Below are 22,518 nucleotides of genomic sequence, written 5' to 3' on the forward strand. Positions count from 1 at the left end.
ATTTCTTGTATTAAGTTTGCCTAAAATAGAGGCGGCTCAATATGAGATCAGTGATTCAAATGCTACCATCTTTGTGTGAACTTGTCAATGAAGATCCTTGTGTCAATGAAGATCCTTCTAAACAATTAGATGAGTTCTTAAAAGTAAAAGTGTCTTCCACAGTTAAATTCAAAACCTCTCAGTAAATTACATGGGCCGCAGCCAAAGTTTCTTAAAAAATTCTTAGAAAAGACTTGTCTTGTGGTAAAACTTTTGGTATAAATGATTGATACTTCTTGTGCTGCAACTTTAATCAAGTCCACTAGCTCTAGTACACGAGATTTTGCGCACTGGATTCAAACAAATAAATAGGGTTAGTTCGTCTCAACAAATACGTTTTTATAACTATGTTTTAGTTGGGAGCCCTTCAAATAATGAAAAGCCCCTCCAAAAATAGGCGTATGCCACTAAGTGCGGCGAGCACACGGTATTCTTTAGTAAAAGGCGAAAGAATAGTTCGCTCTGTGCTCACCGCATGGCTGCGTGATATGAACTGCACAATGCTTGCTCATTTTATTGAGGTTTTTGGCGATTGATCTCTTAGATTACCCGGTGTGGGACTATCGAACCAATCTCTCCACTAACAAGCGCACATCTTCAAAATGTTAAATGTGACTCACTGGAAAACGAGAATAAAAAAGAACTACTCTCTTCACCTTTTACCTTTACAGCCCCAAAAACACCTTATTTAATTCTCGCACGGTTTTTCTTCCTCTAACTCTAACGAGTGCACGTTTAGTTCTAATCGTCTGTTCTAGTCCGGAAGGTCATATCCTTGACAAGCAAGGTGGTTTTGGTTAAATTTTTCTACATGGCTCGGCTCCTAGACCTTTGTCTCCGGGATGCTATGTTGGTAATACTCCGTATAATTTGATTTTTACCACTAAAATTCTATCGATTCTACAATCACTAGAAAAGAGAATAATTTCCACAACCCAAATGTCGTATAGAAAGAAGATAGAAGAGTGATCTAAAGCAAAGGAAACCTCCAATAGTTTCTCCTTCTTGCGTTTCTTAGAGAAAGCTCTAACGTCTTGTTTTGTATTACTCCAAGCTCGAACACGGTTTGGGTTCAATTTGTGGTGCTAGGTAGGTCTACAGGCTATGTTTGGATTGAGTGTTTGATTAGGGCCAGCTGGCCTTGTAGTTTATTATTGGTAAAAGTGGGATAACGCTATGAAATTATACATTATTTAATGATTAGGGACAAAGTCAATCTTAAGCGTCTAATATGGTAGACTCAGGGCAAGGTATCCTAGATTAGGGTATTACTTATCAAGTTCAGAGTTTTAGAAAGTTTAACCCAACTGAATCTTGTTGTCGCCCTATTTCCTATATCGCCTTCATTTATTTGTTGTCATTTTTTTTTCCTTTTTCATTTTGATCCATTTTTTTCATTTGGAACGAATTAAAAACTTTAACATAGACAGACAAAATTATGTCATCTTCTCACACTTCTCCAATATACATTAGGAAGAAAGCCTAACAAGAAAGTGATCATCTCTCATTCTTTTTGTCATTCAGAAATGGACCTCTTCTTTTTTTCTTTTCTTTTTTTGGGTAAGAAGTGGACCTCTTCATCATTAATGTTTTTTGGTAGTGGTGCTTTTTTTTAATACTGAAATTGAAATGCCTTCTGCAAGAGTCAAACCCATGACCTTTCCACTGAGAAGTATGGATCTTACCACTCAACCAACCCTGCATTGACAACCTCCTCATAATATATAGTGATGAAGTATGAAGAAAGTCCAGGATCTCAAATCATTGGGAACTGGATTGGGAAAAAAATCACATCTCAGAATCTCTTCTCATTATTGATTCTTGACTTGGCCACACGAAAAACTTTTTGGGTGAGTTTAAACCTTGTGCAATTAACTAATCCATACACATAGTTTTATTGATTTTTACCAATACAATTCAGTCGTTTGAGGGTGCCTTATAGTTGCCTTATAGGTCCTTTGACCTAAACTCTTTTGCATAGCTATTTTCTTTTGGCAAAAAAAAGAGGAGTGGCCGAATTCAAAACTAAGTTGAAGTAGCTGAACTAGACCAAACCAACTTAAATGTGACTCTCATGATAATGAAGGCAGCTTCAATCCATAAGATGGCCAAGTCGGGCTGCCATCATTATTCGTAGCAATTCAGCTTTCTTTAGCTGCTCTGTTTTACGGTTGATGCTAGAAACGAAGAAGCTGAAGTGAGGGATCAACCAATAGATATTTATTGATGCTATTTATTTATTTTTTTAATTTACCAAAAAATAGAAAAAAAAACAATTTAAATTTTTTTTTTTTTTGGTAAACAACAATTTAAAGCTTTTGAAACATGGAAAAAGTCGACAGAGTGCAGTAGCTTACAGCATTCGAGAACAGTCCTTGGGCATGGAAGCTTTATCGTATCATATTAGTGTCTTTGTGGCTCAGACCTTTGAAAGTTTTTTACAAACCTGCTGCATGACTTGTTGGCTCAGACCTGAAACCTGGTAAGCTAAAAATCTATAATCCCCATGAACTAAAATTAAAATGGGTATATTAAATTTCAATCCAATCTGAGTTTCAACATAGAAAACAAGCATGTCACTTGGTCAGAAGATACAGAAATGTTAAAATGCAGCGAAATAAATTTAACCATGAAAAATTAATTGGATGTTGTCAATGCTGCAATATAATTTTGATCTATAATTAATGATTTAGTAGGCTAAATAAATCAGCCGAAACATGAGTTATCTATCATATGTTTCCTTACTTCCATATACCTTATCTGATGGAAACTGCAATAGAGGATAATACATTAACCACTTTGATGGATTAGAATTTTGTACAAATAATTAATGGTATTTTTTAAGAAAAAAATTTTGAAAATTCTACAGAGTGCACTAATGCACTTCCTATAAATGGGGCATAGGAACATCCATCAAAATATAACAATGAGGACCCCAAAAGTTGATCTGACGATGATTGTTTTCTCAATCATGATCAAACCTGAAGATGGGACCCGTCTTCCTATATTTAAATGATAGAACTGATTGAAATAGGTCATGTACTAGAGAAACGTGGTAGTATGGCTTGCACCCTTTCTATATCTCTTTTTCAATCTTTGGATTTGTATCACTATTATCAGTGGAGGTTCCAGCTTTCTGAAGCTGGACATTATTAGGAGCAGCGGCGGCACCTGCACTTGAAGTCTTAGATATTTCAGCACTGACTGGAACTGGAACAGGAACATGAGCCCTTGCAACACCATTAGCAACAGGTTCATGTTGACTCCCAGTTTGGGTTGATCTAGTCAACAAAGAACAGTTGGTTTCTGCAAAGGAGAGAATAAAAACAACCAACTTCGAGGTGAAGACAACACTAGTAGAAATAAAAGGCACCCAAGTCAAATATTGCAAACAAGAACAACATTGTTATTTTATCAAGACATCTAAAGCTCTTCCAGGCATGGAAACACCTTCCCTTTTAGAGGTATCCAAGTTTTCAAGGTTAAACCCACAGAATGGATTCGGTAAAATTGGGCATTAACATCATCACATACATGTGGAAATATTGAATTAAGTAATGTGATGCCCCAAGAAAAGATCCTTCTCTATACTAGAAGGCATATTGTAGTTGACAGCCCACCAAAGTTTCTTTATTATTTATTCACCCCAAAGATCAAAGGAAGTTATAGTCATTCCAGGGAAAACTCAATGAGATTACGAAATTTAGCACTAAGCATCAACAGGCAAACACTGAAACTATGCCAAAAATAATAATAATAATAATAATAATAATAATAATAGAATAAGGGAAGCATGTAATAAGCAATACCTTTAATTTGCGCTCTGGCAGTTATCTTCCGAAGGTAGTCCCGGAATGCTGTTAAGACAAGCTTTTCCTGTTCCACATATATCTCTGATGTATCCTGCCCATAAGGCCACCACCGGGATGTCTTTTGTCTATGGCTCACTGTACCATTAGGGGAAGGAGCTGCCATGAACATTGTATCTTTCTCATCGCACATCAACGCTAGTGTCCCAGGGGACATTGGCCTTCCATTCTGAGCAACTGCACCCTCTGATCCAGAATCATCTGTCCCCACTTTATCAGCTTGATTACCACTTGAACGGTCATCAACCATAACTTTCTCAACATCGGGTTCTTTCTGGCTTTCTTCTTTTTCTTGGGTGGAAGAAGCAATCGAACTTTCCACTTGATCTTCTCTGTCTGCTTGACTGTTAGTTATATCTCTTTTATCTGGGAAGTAGAGGTACAGATTCAAAAAGAATTGGATACCACATCAAGAAAATATACAACTGAATAAAATAAATCACCACCAAAAAACATTGTTGCCCTGTTTTCATTGTTCAATGCAAGTTTCTACAGGAATTTAAAAGATTGAATTTAGAGTAAGATGCCAAATCATCCTCAAGCTATGAATTGGTCTGAATAAACTGTTCCACTGGATAGAAAACAGATTTTGTATGTAGCAGATCCACTGCATTACAAATTAGATCAGGAATAGCCAACCAGTAAAACCATGGCTCTCAGCAAGTTCTAATAAAGAGTAATAACAATATTGTGGAATCTCTAAATCAATAAGATGTAGAAACCCTAAATATTTTGATGAATACACAAGAAGAAAGGAGGAAGTGGAATTCAGGGTCAAAGGAAAGCAAAGACTACAGATTCGGAGCACAAATGGTACAAGTTAGTATTTAAGAACAAAAGCACAGCAGTGTTCTCCAACCTCTTCTTCCCCTCTTCTAAATTTCACCCAATAAGATATACCCCAATGCATTAGTTTAAATACAAAATCCATGGAATCCACCATTACACAAACAAACATACACATGCACTAGATGATAATTTTCCTTTATTTAGCCTTCATACCCAGTCAAGGTCATGAAAAGCAGCCAACGAACCAAACATCACTGCTAACTATAAAAACAAGTAACAGAATCCTGCAGATCCTGCATTTAACTTGTAAGCCTTCCTATACCCGCATGTTGACAGTTTTATAAAAGTACAACTAGGTGTAAATATATATAGGAGGCTATGACTGTTGTGCAATTCTGAACCTGGACATAAACTAAAATAACCCATTCCTAGTTTTTCTCTTTCCTGTTTAAGATCCATAGATACCTGCATATGTCTTGGCAGCTTCTGCTGAAACTACAACCAAAAGGGAGCAGAGCTCCTTCACATCCTGAGGTTGAATAACGTCAGCAAGCAGTGACCTTCAGAGTGACCATTAAGTTTAAACTAGTTAGTTCTGGTGAACAAAAGGAGAAAAGGGAAGAAAAAAAACCAGTTTTCATAATTATCTAAGCACAGAAGAAAAATACCTGTACGTAAATTTTGAAGACCCCATTACTGTAGGGTTAGAAGCACGAGGAACAGGGACAGAAGGTAAGGAAGATGAGGGAACAGAAGATTTAACATTAGTCCCCTGACAAAGAAAGGAAAGATTATTTTCATCAATATGCTCCCATTAGCTCCAAAGATTTCACCAAAATTAAAAACCAATGTAGGATCATGGAAACATAAACTGGTATATGCAAAGAATATGTCCATCCAAAAATAGCTGTGCTTTGTAGTTTGCAAATAGTCACACTATTTTCATGATGCTGATGGAAGGAGCAGGGACCTCTTATCTAAATAATTTGTTATTTTGGCAGTACAATCAATATCTAACATGCCATGAGCAATCAGAATGTGGCTCTTTGCAATGATGCAACACAGAAAGTACCTGCGAGAAAGGAACAAGCCTATGAACAAGTGGTTCTTTAGTAGCAGTTCCAAATAAAATATCTTGATTTTTCCTCTTCTTCGATGCAGGAGGGGCCCCAAAACCAGAGGATCCTATAGCCCCAGTAATGGCCGCATTGGCTGCCTGCTGCATGTAGGCCATAGAATTACCATGGTCCACATGAAATAGTGCCCGCCTCTCTTCACTGCCTTCAAAGTTTTTACAGTCCATGCATTTACAATTTTCGGAGCAGAGAATGTTAGCTTGGAAACATTCACAATACTTCTTCAGGCATCCTGATTTCTTACAGTGGCATCCTTTGTTGTGCTTTACCACAATTGGCACCCCCCCTGCCTCCTCCTATAGTAGTTTCCATCAAAATCCACATATATGATAAAAAGAAAAACAAAGTCACATTAGAACAAATACAATTTTGGAAATTGTACATAATTAACTGAAGAAAAAACAAGCTCTACATGAATATTTTAAATGTGTTCAATGAAAAGAAGAGTGAAGAAGAATGGTGGAACATGGAAACTCCTTGAGCTTTTCCATGAGTTCATTTTCAAAAATGTCCTAAGCTCCTTCATTTCATCAAATGGCTGTAATTGAAAATCTAGGAATCTGTTTCACCGTATGGGTTTTTTACGAGCACCTTTGTGCCTGATGTGTTTCAGCATTGACTGGAACTCTCAATTTCCAATTGACCAAAGCCAAAATGCCCAAAGGAATGGTGGTTGACAGGATGTTTCCTAGCACGCCTGGCATTTCCATCCAGAATTTATCGTTTATGTGTGGGGGATTGGTTCAGCCAAAATCTAGGTTCCACAAGCTGTCAGCTTGAATTTCTTAAGGTTCTTATAGAAAGGAGAAAAAGAAAAAAGCAAGAATTATTACTTCACTCTTGAAAAGCAGGGTAGTCTCATTGTTTAGACAAGGAACTTTGTTGCATCTGTGTCAATCATATTGACATATTTCTGCCCACACTTGATATTAAGCCTTAGTAGCTGGCCTTGGCTACTTGCAATGGAATCCCTTGTCCAGCACCCCCCCCCCAAACCTAAAAGAAAAATGTAAGAAAGAATCACAAACACACCGATAATGCCTCCTAGCTTCAAAGAAAGATTCAAAATTCAGTGGTGTTTCTCGTAAAAGAATAAAGTGGAATGACAAAGAATTCAAAGTAAGAGAGCGTTCAGCGAAGAATTGGGGGATTTTATAAGAATTCAGAATTAAGGGTGTAAAATAGTAAGTTCAGTCCAGTTTTTCTCTTTTTTGTATACACTAGGTCAGACTGGAACCAAACCAAGAACGCTGGTATCCACAAAAACCAATTGAAAGCCGACAGTAATCTGTCCAGTTGGTTTTAATATAATTATGCAATGAGGACAGACTTCGAAGTAAAAAGAATTAAAGGATATTAATGAGATAAGGAGAATGAGAGGGGTAATTATGGAAACTGAAAAGCACCTTACATATGTAAACCCACTTAGGAAAACACCAATTAACTCGATCTTGATGATCTGAATGTGGACATTGTCTATACAAGCCATCATGAAAACAGGTAAAATAGGAATTAAAGGAAGCATTAATCAAGTAGTAGTCCAGACCAGTGAAAGAATAGTATAAGCAACAAGGAAAATTCTAAGTTGAAAGGTAGTGCTTGTGACAAGCCAATAATTATCAAAAACCAAAAAAATAATCATAGAAGAAGCTAGGGGAATATTTACTCCAAAAACTGAAATTGAGCAGCAGAGTGAAAACAGAAGTAAAAAGGTTGATTTGTGTCCTTGTACAGGAAACCATCTGCCAATAGAAGAAATCCACTGCCAATTATCAGATCTAAGGCTGGGTTTGAAAATTGGATCAAAGGTATTGTAGTATAAGCAGAACAAGTTCCTCAAAACTCAATCCGATTAGTAGCGCTGACCAGTCACAGTATTAGAAGCAAGACACCAGGTTTAGAGTCCAAAAAACAGAATAGCCGCCAGTTACTTGGAAAAGATTGTAGAACATAGATCCAATAAAACTTCTGAAAGTAGAAAATCTTCCTCCAAGCAGGTAAACAAAACCTCAAAACCTTCACAACATCAGTGGAGTAAAATAGGTGTCAAGGACCCCAACTATCTAGAAGAAAAAAATTCCCCCAAACAAGAAACATAGGCATAATCTTCAAGTACTCAGTAACTGTAGGCAGGCTTTCCATAGGAAGAGATAGTAAAGCAACTAAATCTTCGTGGACCTTGATGTGATGATAAGGTCTAAGTCATAGCTGAAACAATAGTTAGGTTCTAAGAATAGCAGCAGATAAGCAGCAAAAATAGAACCGAAATTATCCTCAGAGACGACTTTCAAACTTGCAACTATCTAACTTCAGAACAAGATCTATGGTCACTGCTTTTGATACCATATCATGATATCACACATGTGAGATAAGAACTGAGAACAAACGAACAGAAAGAGTAGAGAAGAGATGGAAAAGAGAGTGAAGAGAATGGAGTGGAGGGGGAGTTGCACAAGATGCAACAGCTATCCCCACGATGATTTACTTATAGAGCTGGGAATACAGTCCAGAATATCACATAATATGAAAAGCAATCAACTCAGCATATTGAAAAATCTATAGCATATGATAGGTTACTTGGATTCGACGCACAGAGGGTAAATAGTAAAAGGTAAAATAATGACACTTAGACTAAACTATACATGACCCAATGAAACCCACGTCATGGGCTGAAATTTAGCGAGACTTCGGATGTTTCAAAGTCATCAAAACAAACATACCTGAAAAATCAAATCAACTAGTTGACTGGAATTTCGACGAATATCGAAGAAATTTCAGTATTTCGGTTGAAATCTTGGAAATTTCAGTCTCAGGAATTATACAGGAGAATTCAATAGTTCACTGCCAATGAGGGGTAGATACAAAACACCTATGTAGACAACTATTTTTGCAACACGATCATTTAAATGTGTTACTAATTTACTATAAGCTAAAATAGGGTTTCCATGAATGTGAACTTATACTCCAAGAATGTTCAAATGTGTGAAAATACATTCAGATTTGCTGTATAGATGCAAACAAGAGTGGAAATCCAAAAGACCATATTGGGTTGTTTTTGTTTTCTTAACCAAACTATGCATAAATATGTGTTTATAGGCCCTAAAATATGTTTTCCAAAAAGAACTAGACCCATAAAATTCATAAAACCTGCACAAAACGTACCACCAAAACTTGGTGTACTAGGTCTCAGCAAGATTTTACCAAGATCTCGAGATTTCAGTTATCTCGAGGTTGCCGAAACCTTGAACCTTGTCCCACAGTATACAGGTCCATGTAACCTTACATAATGTTGTAATGCACAAAACCAATTACAGTATATAATAAAACCAAAATAATTATAAAAAGCGCCCTTACGATAAAGCACTTGCACACCTTAACACTTGATAAACACCTGGATGTCAAGGGTGACACCTAGGCGACGCTCTCATAACCATGTTTAGTGTGTTCCATCCCATTCTATTGAGTGCACATGTGTCTACACATTCTTTTCACAATAACCTCTGTACGTGCATACATATTAATTCAAATTCTGTCAGGTTGTCTTTTGTACCTACAGCAGTCTTCTTCCTTCCATTTTTTGCTTCATCTTCAATCTTGTCCCCTTGACTTTTCAAGGTTTCCAACCTATTCTTCTCATTCTTCTATCTACAAATTTTACCCTTCTTCAATGGACCCTCCCCCTCCCCCCCAAAGAAGGAACAAAAATGAAGAATGATTTAAAGTGGTTCACACACCAAGAAATGTTACAGGCATACCTAAAGAAGTTTTTACTATGTAATAGAAAAAGATTACAGTGGAAATATTTTAATACTCTCCACAAATGGCATCATAAGCTCTCACCCACAACCCTAAGTTAAAACCCCAAATCTCACTATCTACAAAAGAGAATAGTAAGGCACATAAATATTCTCTAGGTAGCCATCAAATAATGTTGGAGCAGGTCAATATTTGAACCATATGTACAAAAATCTGAGGCACACATCTACTCTCTTCCTCATTGGCCATATTGGACCGGGTCCTTATAGCAACCTTCCATTTCCTCATTAATTGGTTCAACCCTAACATCCTTCCCCCATCCCTTTGAATGATTCCAATATCTCTTCTGCCCCCCCCCCCCCCCCAATCCCTTTACGTGATTCCAATATCTCCCCCCAACCCAGAAAAAAAGAAGAGGTCAAAAACTGGTGTTAAATTGTATAATCCCTAATTGTTGATTCAAATATTTTGCCTTTGTGGATGCAAGTCTGAGATCATGGCCTTTCTCACAATAGGATATATATGGCATCATTCATCCTCACAAACTCACATATTAAATAAAAGCTAACAACTAATTCAATTCCTTGTTGGAAATGAACTCCTAAGTCTAAGCTGACTCAAACAACTCTAAACTTAGAATTCCTATCACATACTAAAGAACATAATTGCCCTTAACTCAAAATAAACTAGTTTGTTTCACACTTGTACCCTGGCACCCACATTGGAGTCCGTACAAGGGCTCATTACAACTCCAAAACCATGAGTTCAAAGGTCCATAACTAGTACATTCCAACCCTAGGCTTGCTCGAAGGGAAATAAGCCCAATTCGAAGGTGGATTTGCATCAGCAAAGGCTTCTGCTCTCCTCTTTTGCATGTCCTCACCTTTGCTCGGCAGGGATTTAGGCATTTAGCCCCCCCCCCCTCTTCCTCTTCCCCCCACCTCTTCTCGTCTAGTAATGAAAATTACTTATTCATCCAGAAAAGAAGTCCAAGGCACACATCTCTTCCATAAAAAAATAAAGTCAAGGCAATTAACCATCAAGGACCATGGGCTTGACAACAAGGCCCACTAGCTAAACCACGAGGTACACGGGCAAAACTTTTAATGCCTACATAGTCCAATCCATGAACACGTATATTGGGCTACGTTGACTCATCATCTAGTAGATTCTACATTTGTGAGGAAGACTAAATATTTAGGAGCAACAAGCCATAGTGGTCTTAGTGGAGCCAAATAGGTTTTATCCTATTTATGTTAGTTTAGTTTCAGTAGCCCACATCAAAGGGCTAGTTACTTTAATTGGTTTTAATCTTTTCTTTCTACAACATTTTAGAAGTTAACGGGATGTATGATAACAACGAGGGGCTTCTTTTTTTTTTTGGTGGGGGGGAGGGGATAGAAACCATTCAAATCTTGTATGGGTGTTCCGGTCTATTCTTTGTGCTTTTTTCGAACGAGCCACATTTTTAGAACACTTTGGAGCCCATCAGGAAGCTCTCGAAATGGCAAAGGAACAAGACACACCATGGGCAATTGGGTCTTTTACCCATGGTTGTGAAAGCATCCGCCTAGAAGGCCACCGAGGCCCATTTTTGGGTTAAGGCGACCTACTGTCCCCTTGCTTGGTCTCGCCTTGGTTTTCATTACCCTCTATCACCTCAACTTGCCTTGTCGCCTTAACAACCATGCTTTTACCTCTCAAAACATAATAAACCCCAAAAGTGAACATTCGAAGGTCACGCATCCTCTCTCTCTGGCTTCAACCTTCCTCTATGAACTTGTGAAGGTCAGCTCATATAAGAGTTCTCGCAATGGTTTGGGTGACAATCAAGATCAATGGTGGCCTTCAAAAGTAACGTAAGGTAATTAGTGATTCTTCATCTGATGAAATAGGAATTAGGGAGTTGGCTAGAGAGATTCTTAAGCTCAAGGGGTGTTTATGAGAAGATTGAGAGTTTAAAGCAAGAATAGATAACGGAGTTGGAGAAGCAGAAGATGGAGTTCACCTAGGATCTTGAGTTCCCAAGTATGCAAATGTTTATGGAAGCTCACCTTGAGCTCAAAAAAGATGAAGCACCTCAAGCATGTATGTATATCAGGTCAGCTACAATCCTACACATGGATTGAGATCTCGCAAGATATCTCGCTTTTTTCAAATGGCGAAGGGAGATGGAGATTGATTTTAAAGAGTTACCCATATCTTGAGCAAGATCTTACCCCAAATCTCACCTGGACCAAGATATGGTCCAACCACCCCCTTTTCAATACCTTATCTCGAAAGAGAGAGGTCATTTCTAGACCTCTATTGCCACTCTCTCGCTTTCTCTTGCTAAATCTTGCCAGAACTTGTCATTTTTGCCAGATTTCTTACAGATTTCAGCCGGATTTTCAATTGCAACCACTCTTTGTACATTTACATCAAGAAAGGAAGATCAAACAAGGTCATTTGAAGGAACTTTTCAACTAATGCCACAACAGCTATTCATGGGCCCAAGCTCAAACTAAAAATGAAATCACAAGGCCAAGGGGAAGGTCGTCGGCAAGAGAATGTGAAGCATGAGCCCATACCCAACACTTCTATTATGAACTTATGAATTATGATTTATATTGGACTTACGATTGTTGTATTATTGAACTCTCAAGAGTCGGAAATGTGAGGTTATGTCAGACTCATATGGATGGAATTCTAATGATATTTAAGTTATTTAATGTATTGAAGTATTTGATACACTTGCTTTTATTTCTTAAAGGTTCTATATTTCATATTGTATAACCTTGCATGTCCAATCCTGCAATATTTCCGTTCCAAACCTAGGGTTGACTTTGAACTCATGATTAGGATTGTTTTCTCACAAATATAAGGCCACCATTGTGTTCAAAATGCCTAAATTAGGCTAACTACCAATAGCCCAACCTAGACCTTAAAACCCCCAAGAGGGGCGCTCGAGTTGGCCAGCAAAAATTCCCACAACTTGAGCAACATCTCGATTTTTTGGCTTGGGAAGAACGAGTTCTCCAACCATGATCCTAACCGATACTCGTTATCATTGAGTTTTACTCAATTGAACAGAATTTCTTGAGCACTAGATTCTCTATTGCTACACTTTATTCTGCCTTGGACGGTTTCAGTTCGAAAATTGGACAAATCTTTCCTATTAGTTCCAACTCATGAGAAATGCGATTACCACTTGGATTGCAAAAATGCATTTTCAGAAAACAGTTCAATGTAGGTAACTTATCGATGATCAAATGCTCAAAGTTGGATATTTCCCTAATCAGTTTCTGCAAACCAAACTACTGATCTTATATGCAAAATCCGAGAAGTCTTCAAATTAATAATTTTACAACTGACATCCCAAGGGCTCTGAAACAAGATGAGGTATGATTGTTCACTACTATTTGCATTCTTTATAGTCGCCTTCTGTTGGGATCTGTCACTTCTCAGTTGGAATCAGTACTGAGGAGGATTCAAATAGTTTTTGCAGCAGGAATACGGTCCTAAGGTGCTCTTTTATGGGTTAATTCTAACAAAAACAAGCTCAACACAGGCCCAGAAAAGCTAATGTCTCATCCAGCAACAATATGGCCAAACAGTACTGAGGTGAGCCTTATTCCATCCATAACTTATTTGGTTTGTCTATATCTGCTTTAACAGATCAATCAAGGTTAGACAGTTACTTCTGTTATCTCAGATAAATGTCTGGTCAATTCTAAGAACGTTTCACGTAGAGCTTAGAAGTTGAAACCAACTCTCATAAGGGTTAACATTCATTTCACCTAGGCTTACCACTAGATCAAACCTTAACCTGGTCATTTGATTCTGCCAAAATTGAGGTCCTGAATCTGGTGGACTACGGAGGATAGCAAATATATGAAATCCATTTACTTGAGAAACTCAAATTGGTCTGCACTTATAGCAATAATCACTTAATCCTCATTTTGCATCCCCATCCTATAGTAATTGCAACCTTTTGGCATAACCTAAAATAATTTTATCTTGCTTTGCAAAATTATATGACTGCTATAAAAAATTCACACAACTTGAGTATCTCATCATGGGAATGCAATAACCACCACACAACTTATTTTTAACCTGCTCTTGATCAACTATAGGATCTTGATTGATGAGGCAGATGGTGCTTTCCTCTCTTTTTAACTTTCACTTTTTTTCATTGGTTAAATGTAGCATGATCCACCACTCTATAATTATGCAAGTAGACATCCAGCTGAAATTGTGATCTGTAATTGCATATGGCATCTAGAATGTGACAAATTTAGTTATCTTTCATTAAGAAAATGGCTAGCAATTTGTATAGCAAGAAATCTCATATTCTAGAGTCCTCTCTAAATTGTCATTCTACATTACTCAATGTGGTGTGCTTAACATCGGATTCAGGAATGTGATGAAGGCAACAATTGATGTGCAATCAACTTTTATTGCACTTTGCACTCATCTTGACCATGTGTATGAGAACCGGAGGATGAAGCAAATAAATGCAATTATTCAATTAAATGATGAGCACAACATTTTAGCCAGAGGATTCAATTCACTGGATGAAACAGATTACTTGGTCGAAAAATGGTCAGATATTGTGAAGCTAAAAGGCATGAAGTTTTCGGTACTCTTACCAGTTAATGATAACTAGATTAATACTTGAAACAATCAGTAATTGATTGTATTGCAGTACTATGAGGCTATAAGGAACCAATACAAAAAGTTGATGTGACAAAGTTGTTGAAGGAGAAGCATTATGTTAATTCCATGGACTTTTCATGAGAATGTGGATCTGTGGTTATGATTGTGAAAGGCCAAAGTATGATGCACTCAGTTAATTGAGTCCCGTGAATTTGATTACAACTATACTACTGTTTTAGTAATATTAATTCCACCATTGCAGATGTGCAGGGGACTTGCAATTATGGGACTAGAGTGGGTTACTTATCAGCATCACCAAGCTTACATATAGATTTGTTCCTGGGTCATATTCTGTCATGTCATCAAAAGGGACATCTGATCACTACATAGTGAAGGATGATGTAGCAAGGATAGATAACAGAGACCAAGAAAATGTTGTCTTACAGCGTAAACAGAAACCACAACCGAAGGTTGTAAAGATACCCCCAAAAACAAAAACAAAAACAAAAAAAAACCCTTCTTCATTAGGGGTATATGGAAAATAGACACTTGATGGTGCCATGAATTGCTTTTTCTTCTTTCCCCTTTTATTCTTATTTGTTTACTCATTTTTTATTTTCTTTTCTGAAGGTGGATAGAGTGGCAGAGATAATCAACTTTATTCATCCTCCTGAGAGATACCTTCTTATGTAAATAACTATTTATATCTGAATGTGATTGGGAAAAAAATTGTAGAAAGAACAGAGATTCAAAGTGTTGCTTGAAAGGAGGTCGCCGCAACAATCCAGTAGTTTAGAAATCAGAACCAGATGCAAGCGGTAGCTTAGAACCAAAGGAGAACAAGAGAGGCGATAGAGAAGAGAGAGGAAAGAGGAGAGGCCTAGAAGGAGAAGAGATGACTTGCATATGCAAGGCTCCCCCTCTCGTACTTACTTTACAGATTAATATTCAATATTAGTTTAGGGTATCTTTCCTAAACAAAAATACAGAAACAGGAAATACAATCTTATCAGAATTAGGAAGTTCTGAATAGGAAACTATCCTAGATATGAATTACTTGTTGACCAAGAAAAACAAAAAACGAAAAAGGAAAGCTGATAAAATAAGAAAATACTAGCTAGTATCTATTGCCGATAACCCCACGATTTCTAACAGTCACAAATGCATAAACCTCTCTATTCTTAAGGTGTCCAAATTCTATGCTTCTGGTCAGTAATCCTAAAGATTCTTCAAGAGAATTAGTCATTGTCTTGGGATTCTCAAGGTACCATAATGTACTCCACATCCTCAGCAGCACCAACTTGCCATTCAAGAAAATTTAACTCAATTCCCATTGGTGCAAGGACTAAGGAGGAAGGTGGCAAGCTCAGCCAAGCTCTCCAACTGCGGCTTTGGTTATTTTCATGGGCATTCCATGATTATTTTAAGTTGTTACAAATCTAAGTTTTTTTCTCTGGTTTTATATATAAAAAAAAATTAAAAATTAAAAAAAAAAATTTCTATTCATCCAAACCATACAAGTTTTCATTTCACTTTGTTGCAGAAACAGTCCTTTTCCTGTGTAACCATACATGATTTCAGGACCCAGAAACAGAAAAACTGAGCTTTACCTAAAAACAGGATAAAATAACATAAACATTACCCTAAACACTACAGAAGTCCCCCATATTAAAAGTTTCTTTTTACATTTTCTCTTTCAATTTCCTTGTGAATTTCAAATTTTAACTTTGTATTCATTTCTCTAGTTTGTAACTTTAGTCATGATCGGGCAAACGATGAGGTGGTGATACTTGACGATAAAGAGATTCCTCAGAGTGATTGTTTTAGGTACCCAGGTTCAATCATAAATAAAAGAGGTGATATAGATGATGATGTTTCCCAAAGAATTAAAATAGGGTGGATGAAGTGGAGAGATGCATCTGGGGTCTTGTGTGATCGACGTATCCCATTAAAGCTTAAAGGAAAATTTTATAGGACCGTTTTTCGACCAGCTATGATGTACGGTGCAGAGTGTTGGGCTGTTAAAAAAATCATATAGATAAACTTAGTGTAGCAGAAATGAAATGCTAAGATGGATGAGTGGCAAAACTAAGAAGGATAAGATAAGGAATGATCATATTAGAGTTGGCATGGGAGTTGCTCCCATAAGTGATAAGCTTCGAAAAAGTCATTTGAGGTGGTACAACCACATTCAACGGAGACCTATAAATGCCCCTGTACGGAGAAGTGATATAATCTAGATTGAAGAGACTAGAAGCACTAGGGGTAGACCTAAGATAACCTTAAGAGAAGTGATGAGAAAGGATATGCATAGCTTAGGCCTTGTATGTAGCATGGCCTCAAACAAAACTGATTGGAAGGTAAGAATCCATGTAGTCAACCCCATTTAGTTGGGGCAAGGCTTATTGTTGGTGTTGTATTCATTTCCCTAGTTGAATACCATATTTCTAGCCATAAGTTATAGGAACCTAAGAGCTCCTTACTTTTTGATGAAAGAAAATTTGTTTCCTTTAATAAAGCTGCTTTGAGACTTGGGTTTGGGAGGGAAATCTTTGGGATCAATAGGATTCCGATATGGGTTTACTAGTGGGAAGCCAAGGTCGCATTCTTCTTTTCTATACTTCATTTTCCTTCGTCAAATACAGGTTGAATGATACTAAAAGTAGATATAAGTCTTGAAAATAAAACATTAAATATGGCATGTAAATATAAGAAATTTTTTTGTAGCCTCTAAGGTAACCAAGAATAAGACGAAAGATTGAGGAACAACTAAGGATGTAGGGTAATGGTTTGCTACACGGGACCATAGAGGAAGGCCTTCCCATACCAGACTACCAAACTCTGCCACACAAAAGGGTGATGTAGCGGCAATCATTGTTATGTAGATAAAGCATGGTCTGGACTCTGGACTGTCCACTTTCAAATTTCAGAGCCAAATTTAACCATATCCCCTTCCCCGTGATGGCATTTGCCCCTTATATTCTCAAAAAATGGACCTTATCCTGGTTAGCCAAGTCCATTGTACTGAAATGGGCCAGTTGAGCAAGGCTCACTTGCACATGACATTTTAGCCGCACTTGATTTACTATGTGGCATAGTTCACGGTCTTGCGAGATATTGCCAAGATCTCATTTTTTGAGACCTCAAGATGAGATCTCATGTGAATCGAGACGTACCAAAAAAATACAACATCTCGGTTGACTTGAGATCTCGATTTTGTATCGCACGAGATCTCAATTCAACCCAGTCTTTATAAGTATGCCATCTCGGTCTAGACGAGTCAAGATATCTTGATCTTGGCCAGTCTAGACACTTCTTGTCCCTTGCTGGTTTTGGTGTTTTGGCAAGATTGCCATAAAGTTGGTAGGATTTCGTGTAGGCTTCATTGACTAACTCATCTACAAAAAGGACCTACTCAAGGGAACTTACTAGTTATAGGTCGTGTTAACTAAAGCTTCCTCTTTGTCCTTTTTTCTTCTTTTTGTTGGAACCTTCTCTCCTTGATCTACAATCTACATATAACTCAATGAGTGAGACAAGCCAATAAAATCTGATATCTTATAGCCGGCACTGGTTGAAGTGGTGCTGGTGTTGGCACTACTACTAGTGGAGCAGGAGTTGAGGGAGCTACTTAGTCATTGATTTTACTCTTGTAATCTTGTGGTGTAACTTATAAGCACACCTATGTTGTATTGCGAAATTGTAAACAACTTGACATGTTTAATGTATCATTTGACTTTAAATCTTTATGTTTTCATTTATAACAAGTAATGGTTGTGTTATTGTGTATTTCATGTTTTATAAGTCTACATGTTCACTCCTTCGACGTATAAGTCACATATCTATTTCAAAGTGAGGGTTGAGTTGTAACTCATATATAGCGATTTTTTTCACAAATCTAAGGCCACCACAGCGTTTAGGTCTAAAAAATGTAAATACCAAGTTCAAGCCCAAACTGAGTCTTAATACCCACCAAGATGGCCCTTAGATTGAACTGAGTTGACCAGGGATTTTCAACCAGATATTGGTTGAGATCTAGCAAGATCTTGATTTTTGAGGGACTGAGATCCCTGTCAAGACCAAGATCCCAAACCATGCATGTGGCAGACAATAATGATGCAAAAGAAAGACTTTTCTATATGAACCATGCAGGATATCGGGAGACAAAAGAAACCCCTCCCCCCCGGACCTTGCTCTTTAGTTCCTTCAACCTAAATTAAACACTATTCCATGCAAAAGCATCCAAAAGGCCTCCAGTGAACATGGTCATGCCACCTCAAATGATTTTCTCACGACTTATCATGTATAAAAAGCTACTCTTAGATCTACTCTCATATGATAATTCTTAAACCTCACTAGTTTTCCCAAACATCCTTTCAACACCATCATCTCCACTACAATGTGTTTATCTACATGATGCTTCTAAGTGCCCTAATTCTATATCCAATCGTATGACTAAACTATAAACATTTCAAGTTGGTTGAATACATAACTTGAATAGGACTGACGTAATCAGGAATCAAACATGAACTAAAATACTCTTTAGTGCCTCAATAAACAAAAAAATTAATATATCAACCCGGATATAAATCATACCACACAAGAATCTTTTTCTGTGTATACCTTTTGAGGGGGGAGAAATATTTTTATTTTACTTAACTTAATTAAGTGTATATCTAGCAGCCAAGTCCATGGTAGATTCCAAATTTACTTATAATGGAATAGCCACTGATCCTGAATGCAAGTTTGAATATAGAATACTGGAAGCAGGCTTGAATTCACATACTAATCCATCTAATGTACATTCAATCTATTCACATCTTGAATTTCAATTCTCTGAGCTTGCTAGCATTATAAAATTTCATCTAGATGCAAGAATGAAAAAAGAAATTTATCTTGACCATAAACAAATGTTAACATATTAAGACAGATTGCTTGAAGTTTTGGAAGAGTCCAACTACATACCCTACTATCTCGGATTCCATGGGGGCTGCCAGCAATCTTTGGTCGAAATGCATTTGGGTTACGCTCCAAAGTGACTTCAACAGCCTCCTGCCTAGCAGCTTCATGCTCAACATTATTACAACAGTTTGCACAGTTACACCCATCACAGTAAACTCCAGAAGCAAAGCACTCACAGTACCTGACCAGGCATTGAATTTTTAACTTCAGGTTACCAACATCATTAACAAAAAGCCACAACAATGAATACAATGCAAATCAATTAGTCAACTAAATTTTGCAAGAGAACTATAAATAATATGGAAACCAAGCATCATCGTTAACTGCATAGTTCATCAATGTGATTAAATTATTAAATTTCAGCAATTAGGAAGATACACTTGATCAAATGATACAGAAATGAGTCCAACATCCAGCCACATATACTTGCAACAAGAAATCCTGACTGTGAGGAGATAAGACACCACTCATTCCCTTTACCTTTCCTCTAGAAGTGTTCTGTCTATAAAGGAGAGAAGGGGACTAAACTAGAATGGTAATTGCAAGTTTCTTCCAGTAACTTTTGGTAAATGATCAGGTTTAAAAGAATAAGCAAGCAAAAGTGATGCTCAATCTCAATTGAACAATAAATTACAAAAGGCGATTAGGCTGTTAACAAATTCTTACATATTCCACAATCTTGTTTATTCTCATTCATTTACACAATCAAGTCAATGGCAATAATGAATTGTTTCGTGTGTCTCTAAAGGAAAAAAAAGGAACTAAACTAGAATGGTAATTGCAAGTTTCTTCCAGTAACTTTTGATAAATGATGGAGTTTAAAACAATAATCTGGCAAAAGTGATGTTTGATCTCATTTGAACAATAAATCACAAAAGGCAATTAGGCTGTTAACAAGTTCTTACAGATTCCACATTCTTGTTTATTCTCATTCATTAACACAAACAAGTCAATAGCAAAAATAAACCGTGTTGAGCATCTAGTGAACATCACCTCTCAAAGAGGCATGTAACTTCTCATTATGTCACTTAGAAAGAGAAAAAGGCGAAAGCAAAAATAATCCAGTTTGGACTATCACAACAGGAGAATTAATAAGAGCAAAAAACGAAGACTATGTATCAGGACTATCCTTAAGATCACCAGTTAATTTACAATAAATTCTGTACTGTTTCCACCAAGTCCACTGTAACTTACAAACTATGAAGATTCAAGAAGATGATATATACTTACAACTTCAAGCATCTGGAGTGTTTGCAATTACATTGTTTTTGTTTCTTTGGTGTACCATCTTTTATCTCAACATTAGGACGTGGTCGTGATCTTGGAGACTCCGGCTTTCTGAAGAAAGACATGCAAGAGCAGGAGTTAGAGATTAAAACAAAGTTTTAAGACAGAAAATATTATTTTTGCCTAAAGGCTCAAAGAAGTACATAGAAAGGATGTTAAATGCATTCAGTATAGTGATCAAAGAACTTAAAATTTTCACATACACAATGGGATCAAGAATTTATGGCAAAATATAAGTGGAGAAAACATTTCAGTGAAAAGAAAAATCAGTAATTTTCACATACTGCAGAAATCAAGGTCCATAAATATTCTTGACAAATGAACCTCTTACAGAAACTACCTTTATCATTCGACAGAACTTAGTAGACTTCATTGTTTCTTGATCCCTTTGAGATATCTGATTACATGATTCTGCTGAGAATATTTCATTAAAAATAGTGCGCAGTAAATTCTTATGGACAAACACTAGACACCTCAATACACCATATGCAATAAACAATGAATGATACAAGATTACACACTATGAAGCCCTCTTAGCAAATGTAACTAAGCATAACACATTCCCGCTATTTAAATCTCTATTATAACTGCAATTAATTGAAATTGCTCAGACATGAACTACACTTTCAAACTATTCCCATGTCTAATAGTATCTCCAGGTCCTGTGCAAACCACTAATCTATTGTGGATGAAACAGATATTCTACAAACAACGGAAACAATACTTGTCTTAATGCTCGAAGTTCATAAACTCTACTAACCCACAAGGAGAACAAATAATAGGATAATATTTTAATTTTTAATCATGATACCAATATATCTTCAAGTGCGATCAGCTTAACAACTAATTGACTATCAAATAATAACGCATCTTGTATTTGGAAAGAAGCAGCAACAAAATCTGTGTAATACAATGTACATATTAGAAAGAAACGACACTTTATTTTTCAAAGAGACGGAATTTGCAAGTTTGATTTGAAAACGAAACTTAATTACACGACTATTAGTCCATCTGGCAATACTTTCTGCTCAAGTTAAAAGATCGTAGCTGAGAATATCGTGTGCCTGTGCGTTTATGCTAGTGAATGTATAATACAGAGGATGAAAAGCTCAAAATTCATTTCCTAATAAACGAAAGGTAAACAAAACGATAGTTGATCTACAGAAAGGAAGAAAGATAACTGGAGGAAGAAAAAAATTCAAAATAAAAGAAGAAAGCTGCAAATCCTATAGCCGATAGCACTGGTTAAAAAACAATCGAATTGAGAATTTTCAACTTCTAGACCAACTAACCGAGGCAATTAATTTCAGAGTAAGCGAAAGACGACTCCAGAATACTGCATAAATCTTACACAAGTGGCAACGATGGTCTAGAGGGAGCCGGAGGCGGAAGGTTGTTATCCTTCAGAAGCGTCTGAGTTTGCGATGGTGGAGCTGGTGCATTTGAAGGTGTCTGCAGTGTAATCGTCTGCTGTTGCTGCGATGGCTTCGCAGGTTGCGGGTTTTCCGGCAAGATTATACCCGTAGATGCACTGGAAAACCACCGTGAAATCCAGCTGCCCCCGCGAGCTTCTTCGGTGGTTCAGAGGTAGGCGGTAGTGCCGCCGTTGTGACCAATTGAGGCCTTTTCAGTGGGAAATCCCCACCGTTATCTTGCTCCATCGGCCTTTACAAATTCAAACAAATCCGTACGAATTAACCAAGGAATACTTTTCAATCACATCACGGAAACCTTCAAAACTCACCTCAAATTGAAGACTTTCTGGATCTCAAAACTCCATCAAAGATCGAAAAGCAACTGATTACTAAAGACACTACAAACCGTGCTGAAACATGGACGCTGCTCCTTAACCCCCCTGAAATCCGGCAAATGTCGAACTGTTAGCGCTAAAATAATACATAGAAACCAGTAAGCTCGATCGATACGAACAGATTAACACTACAGATGATGATAAAAGAGAAGATTTTGCAGCGAAGATATGCGCTTGGCGAAGAAAATTGAAAGAAGGGAAATGGAAGAAAATTGAAAGAAGGAAATGGAAG

At 37.1% G+C, this 22,518-nt stretch overlaps 1 protein-coding gene and 1 non-coding gene across 2 annotated transcripts; both read right to left on the minus strand.

Moving 5' to 3' along the window:
- Positions 1 to 400: 400 nt before the first annotated feature.
- On the minus strand, positions 401 to 520 carry LOC149007315 (U5 spliceosomal RNA). The gene has a single exon (XR_016175422.1). It is a non-coding gene; the product is annotated as a U5 spliceosomal RNA (small nuclear RNA).
- A 1,958-nt stretch (positions 521 to 2,478) lies between these two features.
- On the minus strand, positions 2,479 to 22,137 carry LOC149007316 (protein tesmin/TSO1-like CXC 5). Its single transcript, XM_089166922.1, is given in 9 exon segments — positions 2,479 to 3,345; positions 3,849 to 4,274; positions 5,163 to 5,257; positions 5,366 to 5,469; positions 5,770 to 6,129; positions 19,193 to 19,370; positions 20,420 to 20,527; positions 21,828 to 22,015; positions 22,018 to 22,137. Coding segments are annotated over 9 exon segments (1,809 nt in total). The 3' UTR covers positions 2,479 to 3,115.
- Between the last annotated feature and the right edge of the window lie 381 nt (positions 22,138 to 22,518).

This window comes from Hakea prostrata, chromosome 8, assembly GCF_041222555.1.
Source record: "Hakea prostrata isolate BN-2017 chromosome 8, UWA_Hpros_2, whole genome shotgun sequence".
Taxonomy (NCBI): domain Eukaryota; kingdom Viridiplantae; phylum Streptophyta; class Magnoliopsida; order Proteales; family Proteaceae; genus Hakea; species Hakea prostrata.